Here is a 10741-nt window from a genome sequence, read left to right as displayed (position 1 = left end):
AAATAACAATGCAATTCTAGTTTCCCATGAACAGTAGCAGTAGATGCTTCTTGATCCCAAAGAAGTCTTTAAACTAGCAGAATCCAACCGTAAAAATCGTTCATCCTAGATCTGTAATGGCCCTTCCCTCCACCGATATTGTCCCCACTTAGCCACTACGGTTATCCAGCAGTGTGGGGTTTTCAACGGACATCGCTGCGGTTATCTAGTAACAACTTCCCGGGAGATCACCCATCCCTGGATTGCTCCTTCCCAAGCACGCTTAACTGCAAAATTTTCTGTCAACTCTTGAGCCAACCGTGCTGAAAAGGCTTCGGTATAATGTAGACGTTCCTTGCCTCTTGTGAGACAAGTATCTGGCATAACCTTCCAGCATACTCTCGCAGTCGAGCACAAGCGAACCATCCCTATTTGTATCCCAACTAACAATGATATTGTTCCCACTTACTCACTGCGGTTATCCAGCAGTGCGGGATTTTTAACGGCATTACTGTGGTCATCTAGCATCGGCTTCCCGGGAGGTCACCCATCCTGTGACTACTCTTGGCCGAGCACGCTTAACTGAGAAGTTTTTCCCACAACTCAGTCAAGTGAACCCATCAGGCCTCGGTGATAGGAAAGGACAAACCATTACTTATGTTTCATTCGGCCAACCACTGCCGAATACCGGGGTATTACAAGATCACTTACGTGTACCAGATTAGACATATAAAACGGACTACAAAATTGTGCGTATTTGGGTGGTTGGAACGACATGCGTAATTTAGTCCAGGTGGACATCGTTGATGAGACAACAGAATAGAAATCGGGCCCAACAAGAGGATATGCTAAAGTTGAATCTTTAGGGAAGGTTTTCCTAATCGCACCGAGATGGAAACCCACTAATCACACCGACACACACAGGCTAGGCGGGACCCACCAAAGCGTGGCCCTTGTTAATCTCCATGGGTGGTGACCCCCAATTCTGAGTCTATCGATGAGGTTCGCGGGATTTTTGCTTCCGTATCTCTATCATTACTGTTCCTAATGTGTCCAAATTTTGTTCACACTCCTCTGAGGAGTGTATATTTAACATATTTTTCTTATTGGTTGGTTATTTAATTGATGTCCCGGTCTTATTACCCTTCATCCTTAGAAACTCGACCCTCGTTACATAACTCCTTAAATCAAATTAATGATGGAGATTGAAATGTTACGTGCACACTCGTTAAGGAGTGTGCACAAATTCGGACTCGTTCCTAATTAGCAATTTTGATGGGAGGTAATTCTAAATACCCACAATAAAAATTTGTTTGGGTTTATGTGTCACACAACAGCGAACTCGATGTCAAAGGTCAAACCTGTGAACCTATCCCTTCGAAACCTCTCTCTCCTGTGAGGTTTCTAGTGTCTTTCAGTTAACATAGAAGATTCATCCAAACCCTAATAGCAGAGGAAAACCATGGCGACAAAGCTTTTGGTTTCAAAAATCCGCGAAACATGTTACAGAATCTCACCATCAATTCATCACCTCCGGAGTTTCTCCATGGCAGCCACCGCTGCGGCTCCACCACCTCTGCAAGAAGAAGAATCAGAAGGAATTTCAATGAAAGGAGTAAAAATTTCAGGTAGACCACTTTATTTGGATGTACAAGCAACAACACCAGTTGATCCTAGAGTGTTAGATGCTATGCTTCCATATTATATCTCGCGTTATGGTAATCCTCATTCTAGAACTCATCTGTATGGTTGGGAATCTGATCTTGCTGTTGAAAAAGCTCGATCTCAAGTTGCTTCATTAATTAAAGCTTCACCTAAAGAAATTGTTTTCACTTCTGGTGCTACTGAAAGTAATAATATCTCAGTTAAAGGTTTAATGCATTTTTATAAAGATAAGAAACGTCATGTTATTACTACTCAAACTGAACATAAGTGTGTTCTTGATTCATGTCGTCATTTACAACAAGGAGGTTTTGAAATTACTTATCTTCCTGTTGGGAATGATGGGATAATCGATCTAGAAGGATTAAGAGCAGCGATTAGGCCTGATACAGGACTTGTTTCGATTATGGCGGTTAATAATGAAATTGGAGTTATTCAACCAATGGAGGAAATTGGAAAAATTTGTAAGGAATTTAATGTTGCGTTTCACACTGATGCGGCTCAGGCCTTGGGTAAGATTCCTATTGATGTGGAAAAGATGAATGTGAGCTTGATGTCATTAAGTGGGCATAAGATTTATGGACCTAAAGGTGTTGGTGCACTTTATATGAGGAGAAGACCCAGGGTCAGGGTTCAGGCACAGATGAACGGTGGAGGACAAGAGAGAGGGATAAGAAGTGGAACTGTTCCAACACCGTTGGTTGTTGGTATGGGCGCTGCTTGTGAGGTTGCAATGATGGAAATGGAGTATGATGAAAAGAGAATTTCTGCTTTACAGGAACGTTTGTTAAATGGAATTAGAGCCAAGATTGATGGCGTTGTGGTCAATGGAAGTACTGAGAGTAGGTATGCGGGGAATATGAATTTGTCTTTCGCTTATGTTGAAGGGGAAAGTTTGCTAATGGGTTTGAAAGAGGTTGCAGTTTCTAGTGGTAGTGCTTGTACGAGTGCAAGTTTGGAGCCATCTTATGTTTTGAGGGCATTGGGTGTTGAAGAGGATATGGCTCACACGTCAATTAGGTTTGGAATTGGTAGGTTCACTACAGAAGCTGAGATTGATCGAGCTGTGGAGCTTACAGTAAGGCAGGTGGAGAAGTTAAGAGAGATGAGTCCACTTTATGAGATGGTCAAGGAAGGGATTGATATCAAAAGCATCCAGTGGTCACAGCATTAAAATAATCAGATGCGTGATGCAGGATGTGTAACGTGCCATATGTATGCAGAATAGGCTTCCAGGTTTCTTTTTACAAATCTCCCTATAGTTCCTAGTAGTTTTTTGTAGCATGAATTTGATTTCTGCTGTATAATCGATGCTTTTTAAATATATGCCATTGTTGTGTGTATAACCTCTAAGCATTTTTATGTGGTTATGTTTTACATTATTTGATTACTCTCTGTTGTGTTAAACTGTATGTGACTCTTTGTGTGAAAGAGGTAGCAATGATTGTTAATGCATATTCATCACCAAAAAGAAGGGAGGAAAAGGTCTTTAGGGGTTAGATCCTGGAGCAGAATAAAATTTGAAACAGTGATGAAACGGTGTTTTCTAGTCTTTCACAGAACAAGGGGTTACCTACCTTGAACCATATAGCATGTCTCCTTCAAGTTTTCGTGTTTTGACGAGTTTTTTGCGAAAGTGATCTTATAATTAATGTTTCTGCCTTCTCCACCTCCCAGGAAATTGTTGCTTGATCTACAAGCTGATCCAGCTATTATTTTGTGGTTCAGGTATTGTTTAGTGGGACATTATATCCATCAAATCCGGCTGGAATTGTGTCCCTTTTAAGCTTAGGAAGGATGTTACATAGAGTTGGTCTTGCATTCTGAGTAACGTATACTACCAACAGTTCTTGATTTCACGATTTTCCGCCTTGAGGATTCGGGAATTGTTTGCTTTTGTGTCTGGAAGGCAGAAACGTTGCATTCTTTAGGTTCTTTTTTTTTTTCTTCCTTTTTTCAGGTTATCCATTTTAACATGGATTGTCTTAAATAACTGCATAGGCCATGATTATGAACTTGTTATGATGTTATTGTCATTTTCTACACAGTGTGAAGCACTTTCTAGCAGTGACTGACTTCTATTATTGACATAGTGGAAAATATGATGGTGGCATAGTGAAAAATGTACTTGGCATCCACTTAGTTTACCAAAGTTCACTGGTAGAGGACTAGTGCATTGCTGTAACTTCATGGATCTTAACAAGATTGTAAACTATGGTAACAATTTATTGCAAGAAACTGAATCAAACTTTATTCCCGTAGAGCTGCATATTGCACTGTCCTGTCCTTACCATTTGACATTCCAGGCTCCATTTCCTTCAGTCTAGACCATTCAGATTCAGTTTGATAGCAAGAGTTCCTGTAGTGAGATCATAAAAAACTCTCGCCCACTTTCGGGAATTTCCTTCAGTTTGATAGCAAGAGTTCCTGTAGTAAGATCCTAAAGTACTCTCGCCAATTTCAGGAATTTCCTTTATACACAGAAGGGCTTGTTTCATGTTTTCTGCATATAAACATCGTTGCGTATCGGTCTTCTTAGGATACTCCTTTATACTTGAACTGTAGCTACAAAGTTATAAAATCGCCTTTGAGGTACCAGTTTTTTTTTTCTCAGACCATCTTTTCTACCAAATGGCAGGTGAAAGATCTTGAAAATAAGTGGGACCATGGTACAAAAATTGCCTTCCACCCTTGCGTGTTTAGGTAATAAGTGAATCGCAGAGCACTCGAGGAAGATTGAAGTGATTCAAGTGAAGAAAACAATCAAAACAATTTGGTTCTAATACCATGGTGTATAAAATTTTGGGAACCATTTTATCTTTTTTAGAAATTTACTGTTTCTTTTGTTTTATTGTCGTGGTTGATTCTCCATTAATACGATTTGGTGCTCTATGTCTAACTTAGACTTGCCAGATAAGGGAAGGATAGTCTGATTTATTTCTGTTTCTTTCCCCCTTCAAAAAGTAGGCTGGTAAAGTGGATTTATAGAGGCTTGATTAACATCTATTCTCGTCTAGTTGTTCATGTGAAAATGAAATAGTGGGGGTTAGTCAGAACTAGAGAACAAAATCAAAAATCAGCAATTCATATTTACTGTATTAGTGAAGTTTCAAACATGAGACTAAGAGAAGTAGTAACCACTAACCACTGTTCTGTTCTGTAACAGACTAACACTATTAATATAGTATAAGAAGAACTGATAAAATTTTAAGAAGTCAGAAATTCATAGTAATGCTGAATCAAGTAAGAAGAACTGATATGGTTTACGTCTTCTTTTTTATCCTCAGTCTTCAGTTATCATGTCAATGGCAAAGCAAAGCTTGTTGGAATCTGTTTTTCTGAAGCACCAAAGATGTAACTTAGTTTTCCGGGCCACCATGTTGAATTTTGCAACTAAGTTATTCCAGTTAGCGCCGCTTAACACATATTTGTTGAGACTTCCCCAGTTCTTGAACTTCATTTCGGATGTCTCACCTTCTGGATCAACAACTGTAACAATGAGTTCGTTTTTCTTCCTCTGATTGTTTTCATTACTGCTGCCCTTCAAAACCAAACATTTCTGCCTCTCTGCAGGTGTCAAAAACTCTAGCAAGGCTGTAGATGATGGTAAAAAGAACCTTGCTTGTTGTCGCAGTATATCGCTTTTACTTACCAGCTTTTCATTTAACCACACAGGGGTTGTGCCGCCTAATGCTGAAATTGAATTACTAATAATTTGAGGCACTTCCTGTGGTGGTGCTGCTGGTGGAAATGATTTCTTCTTCTCTCCTTTCTCCCCTATCTTCTTAACCTTACTTATTTCCTTCTTCTGATACTTCCTCTTTTGTTTTTGCTGTTTCTGGTGAACTTGTTTTTCATCTTCTTTGTAAGACATCAATTCTGCAACATTGATTTCAAGTTTATTCAGGTCTACTCTATGTTGATGCCCAGTACTACTTGTAGTATCATCAGCAGGCACCGATTTTGCAACATTGATTTCGAGTTTATTCTGGTCTACTTTATGTTGATGCCCAGTACTACTAGCAGTATCATCAGCAGGCACTGACCTTTTCTTCTTAGGAAAACCAGTGAGGCAGTGGTATACTTGGAACCTTCTTTCACTGCGATTATCAGCATAAACTTCTTTAACTTCTGAAGCTTTCCTTATTCGACAGAGTTCTTCTGCAATATCAACATTGGCATATGCAACTTTGTCTTCTGAAGCTTTCCTTATTCGACAGAGTTCTTCTGCAATATCAACATTAGCATATGCAACATTGCAATCCAGGAGTTCCTCACTGTTAGATTTTTCAACTTCAGAAACGTTTCTTTCTTGAGAGGGTTCTCTTGCAACATTGTTTTTATTCCTCTGCCTAAATCCTTCCATGAAATCCAAAACAGTATCACGGGTCTTTCTTTTCTTTGCACTACTCTGAGTTTTCTTTGCACTACCCTGTGTTTTCAAGATATCAAATTCATGGAACGTTTTCTTTGCACTACTCTGTGTTTTCAAGATATCAAATTCATGGAACGTAGGAAGAGCCATGACCTGCTCCTCAATTGAAATAGGCAAAACCTGCTTCTCAATTGGATTCCAGTAATTCAATGGTGCGATATCCATTGCCTGTCAAGAACATACACATATCAAGTTAAAACCCCATAAAGATCCGGAAATCGAAAAAAAAAAAATCAAAACTTTTGAACTCCAAAAGCAGAGTTCTCAAACAACAACCTGAAATTTGTACAAACTAAAAGTAGAAATCATAAACTTGAACAAATACAAACAAGGGTTTCGAATATAATGTTAAATAGAAGAAAGGGGTATCTTTCAGAAAAGGGGTTTTTCAATTTAACACATTCAGAAAAGGGGTTTTTCAATTTAACAACTTGATATTACGAATACAATCAAAACCAGCAACATTGAAACGAATTTGAGTACGGATTTTGAATTCGTTGCATGATTATAAAGAACAACAAACCGAAATCAAACTAGTACCAGTCTTAGAAAATGCAGAAAAGATGAAGAAGATGAAGAAAAATAATACCTTTTTAAGAATGTTTGGCTTTGGGGGTATTTCTTATCCTTCGTCTTGTTCTTGTGTTCTTGTTCTTGAGAGAGAATTTCGAAGACCAGAGATTAAGATGAATGAACGAACGAATGAGTGTGTTTAAGGGCACTGTTTATTTATAACAAAAAAAGAGTTTGATTTATGGAAGTTCCCGTTCTTTTGCACCGGTTTCCTTTTCGGAGTTCTACGAAAAAAGCTTGGTTACTGGAATTTTTGTGTTTCAAAACACTTCATTTACTTGATAATCAAGTAAACTTACGCGTTTAAGTACTTAGAAGGGAAATTTGCTATTTGGACCTAAGCCCATATACTTAGTTATACTAGGGTCCAACTGGATTTTGCATTTGTCCTCCTAGGGTACATAATACTTTGAAATAAGGAAATTACCAGCTTACTCTAGTACTAAATAGTGTGAAGCATGCACGTTCCCAACCACGTTCCATTTACAGTTTTCTTTCACCCGTAGAATCAAAGAAAACAGTTACAAAATCATTAAATGTTTTGTAATGTTAGGAAAAAACCGAACCACATTTCAGTGAGAATTTCAATCTCTTCGGAGAACCAATTGATCAAAGCAAATCTCAATCTCTTCAAATCCAAATCGGAGATTTAATTTAGCCAAAAAATCAATTTTGAAAACAAGTCAGAATATTGCAAAAACTGAAAACCTACATCCAAATCAAAAATGGGTAGAACAACAAGAATCAAAAGAACAATTGAAGAAGAAGAAATAATAAAGGATGATAGTACTGCTCCTAGGTCATCGGAAGAAGAAGAATCAAGACCAAAACGAAAATCAACGAGGAAAAAAACTAAAAAGGTAGTAACACCGAAGAAATCAAAGAAGAAAAGTGATGTTGGTTCATCGGAAGATGATTTTGAAGAGTAACTTAGAACAAAACCAAGAACGTCTAGTAAAAAGAGTAAAAAAGTAGCATCCCCGAAGAAGGGTACTATTTCTAACACTTTCTTTCTGTTTTTTGTTTTCCTGTTTCTGGGACATAGATCCACCAGTACATATGTGCAATACTGATGAAATATGGTTGAATACCCATCATAATTTACGTGCAGTTTGTGTTTCTAGAACATAGATTTGCTAGTGCATAACTCAAAAACTGTTGAATAACAATCAAAAGTGACATGCAACGTGTTTTTTGTTTTTCTTTTGGCACATAGATCCACCAGTACATATATGCAATACTGATGTAAAAACAGTGTTTGTGTACTCAAAAAGCATTATGTCGTTTATTTTTTGTTTATGAGATAACGATCAATCAGTATATATCTCTTGTACTTATGAGATAGGGATTTTTTATGCTTTCATAGGATTTAGGCACTGTGAACATCAAGTACATAACTCATATAGTGAATAATAACCATTATTATCCTTTTCAGATGTGATTTTGGGTGTTTTAACCAGTACATAAGGCCAATATTGATTAAGTAACATTGTCTATGTGTTCATATATCATTATTTTTGTTTCTGGCACCTAGATTGCCAGTACATGACTCAAGAACTGTTAAAACAACAATATTTCTGACACATAGATACAAAGGTACATATATGCAATACTGAGATATAACAGTATTCATGTACTCTAAAATCATTACGTTGTTTATCATGCTTCTGAAAAAGCGGGGGTCTAACAACCACACCCAATATTTCGCTTAGCAATCTGTATGGACTACCTTCAATATACTTTCAAGAGAATCAACAAGACAGACAGACTCAATTTTAAGAAAAGTATATCAAAGAGTTATATCTCTATTTCTTAATTCAATCTGTAATCAAACAAATAGGAATTTGCGAGCCCGATTGAATATAAGAAATAACTTGGACGGTATCAAAAACCAATATCCAAGTGTCAATCAATTTAATCAACAACCAAAGGTTGGATTCACAATTGATTGAACTTATGCATAACCTATGATATTTCAATTATATAAACAAATATAATGCGGAAAAGAAATAACACATACACCAGAAGTTTTGTTAACGAGTAAACCGCAAATGCAGAAAAACCCAGGGACCTAGTCCATATTTGAACACCACATTGTATTAAGCCGCTACAAACACTAGCCTACTCCAAGTTAACTTCAGACTGTAATGTAGTTGAGCCCTAACCAATCTCACACTGATCAAGGTACAGCCGCGTTCCTTACCCCTCTAGAACCACGCCGGATTCTGCGCACTTGATTCCCTTAGCTGATCTCACCCACAACTAAGAGTTGCTATGACCCAAAGTCGAATACTTGATAAACCAATATGTCTCACACAGAAAAGTCTATTGAATAGATAAATCTGTCTCCCACAGATATACCTATGAGTTTTGTTCCGTCTTTTGATAAATCAAGGTGAACATGAACCAATTGATATACCATACTTATATTCCCAAAGAACAGCCTAGAAATATCAATTACATCACAATAATCTTAATCGTGTGGTAGCGAAACAATATATTGTGGAATCACAAACGATGAGACGAAGATGTTTGAGACTACTTTTAATCTTGCCTATCGGAGATTAAATCTCGAGAAAATCTTAGAGAAGATAGTACTCAATTACGATAGAAAACAGCAAGATCAGAACATGCAACTACAGAGAAAATAGTTGGGTCTGGCTTCACAATCCCAATGAAGTCTTCAAGTCGTTAACCTACTGGGTTTTAGAAAAACCTAAGGTTAAAGGAGAATCGACTCTAGTCGCAAATAGTATCATACAGGAGGTGTGTGGATTAGGTTTCCCAGTTGCTAGAGTTCTCCTTTATATAGTTTTCAAATCTGGGTTTGCAATCAATGTTACCTTGGTAACAAAGCATTCAATATTCACCGTTACATAAAAACCTGATTAGACTCAAGCTAATATCTTTAGACCGTTAGATTGAACTTAGCTTGTTACGCACAAACGAAAAGTGACTTCATTTAGATATGAGTAACCGTACCTAAACATGTACACCTTTGTTGGCTCAACAATAGTTAACTGAAGTTAGCCATATGATCACTTTCATATAAACCATATTCATCTTAACCATAACTAGTTCAAATGACTCAAATGAAACTAGTTCTAGAGTTATTCAATTATTTATGTTCTCATAGAAGTATACAAGACACAGTTGAAGCAAAATCGATTTTGATTCACTGGAATCAATTCATGAACATTATAGCCACGGTTTGCAAAAGATTGCATTCATTATTATATAAATGTATTAGTTCATGAAAAAGCCGATTTTAGAACATAACCTACTCAAGTATACAAACAGGTACGCATACCTAAGTAGCCGGACTTGGACTGTGTTCTCCAGTATGCAAACAGGTATGCATATTGTCGTACACTTCCAAACATAAGTTGAATCCAGTACGCGTACATGTACGCATACTATAGTACCTGGACTTAAATTGACTTCGCCAGTACACGTACATGCACACATACTCTAGCTCCCGGACTTTACTGGACCTTGCCAGTATGCATACGGGTATGCATACTACATTCCGATGTTGGATCAATACATATGCAAGTACGCATACTGTGCTCATAATCCGATTATGGTTAAGTGTCCTAAACTCCCGTTTCAATCATTGAAACATTCTTAGAAGACGAAAATAGCTGTCTCAAGCAAACTATTATCTTCAAAGCAATTTTCAAGTGATCGGATGATCAATACGAAACATTCCGAGTCTACATCAAATGACTGTCTCACACAAATCATGTAAGATGTTACAAGGCGATTTTCATATGATCATCTTTTGACTTTCGTCAAGAATATAAGATGAACTTGGTTAAAGTGAAAGCTTACCAACACATATTTCGAGAAATATGTAAGCGAGTTAAACTCAACTCGGAATATCAAATGTGTATAATCGAAGTTTATATAGCTATACGACTTTTGTCTCAAATAGGAGATAGAGTAGATAGACTTTTGAGTGATAGATGAGTTCAAGTCTCCACATACCTTTGGTTAATGAAGTTCCACAAGCTCCCCTTAATAGTTCTTCGTCATCAATTAATGAACGTCGTGAAATCTAATGCTCAACTACACTTTTTATCCTAATCC

The 10741-nt window shown here is 37.3% G+C and overlaps 2 protein-coding genes across 3 annotated transcripts; one reads left to right on the top strand and one right to left on the bottom strand.

Annotated features, from left to right (window-relative positions):
* The first annotated feature begins 1328 nt into the window (after positions 1 to 1328).
* LOC113356966 (cysteine desulfurase, mitochondrial-like) lies at positions 1329 to 4582 on the top strand. 2 transcript variants are annotated; one of them, XM_026600205.1, is made up of 2 exons: positions 1329 to 2877; positions 4280 to 4582. In XM_026600205.1, the coding sequence occupies exon 1, from the start codon at positions 1442 to 1444 to the stop codon at positions 2813 to 2815; it is 1374 nt and encodes a 457-aa protein (XP_026455990.1). In that variant the 5' UTR covers positions 1329 to 1441; the 3' UTR covers positions 2816 to 2877; positions 4280 to 4582. The 2 variants fall into 2 exon arrangements, with proteins under 2 accessions (XP_026455990.1, XP_026455992.1); XM_026600207.1 differs by lacking the exon at positions 4280 to 4582 and adding an exon at positions 3370 to 3513.
* Positions 4583 to 4830: 248 nt separating this feature from the next.
* Positions 4831 to 6837, bottom strand: LOC113361519. Its single transcript, XM_026604746.1, has 2 exons — positions 6666 to 6837; positions 4831 to 6244 (listed from the first exon to the last, which is right to left on the bottom strand). Exon 2 carries the CDS (start codon positions 6239 to 6241, stop codon positions 4925 to 4927), a length of 1317 nt encoding a protein of 438 aa, XP_026460531.1. The 5' UTR covers positions 6242 to 6244; positions 6666 to 6837; the 3' UTR covers positions 4831 to 4924.
* Between the last annotated feature and the right edge of the window lie 3904 nt (positions 6838 to 10741).

The sequence above is a fragment of the Papaver somniferum genome, chromosome 3, assembly GCF_003573695.1.
Source record: "Papaver somniferum cultivar HN1 chromosome 3, ASM357369v1, whole genome shotgun sequence".
Classification (NCBI taxonomy): domain Eukaryota; kingdom Viridiplantae; phylum Streptophyta; class Magnoliopsida; order Ranunculales; family Papaveraceae; genus Papaver; species Papaver somniferum.
Note: the sequence above shows the minus strand (reverse complement) of the source record. Positions and strands in the feature narration are given on the sequence as shown.

Excerpts from the sequence above, each read along its gene's own strand:
- LOC113356966 (XM_026600205.1), top strand. The coding sequence starts at position 1,442 with ATGGCGACAAAGCTTTTGGTTTCAAAAATCCGCGAAACATGTTACAGA.
- LOC113361519 (XM_026604746.1), bottom strand. The coding sequence starts at position 6,241 with ATGGATATCGCACCATTGAATTACTGGAATCCAATTGAGAAGCAGGTT.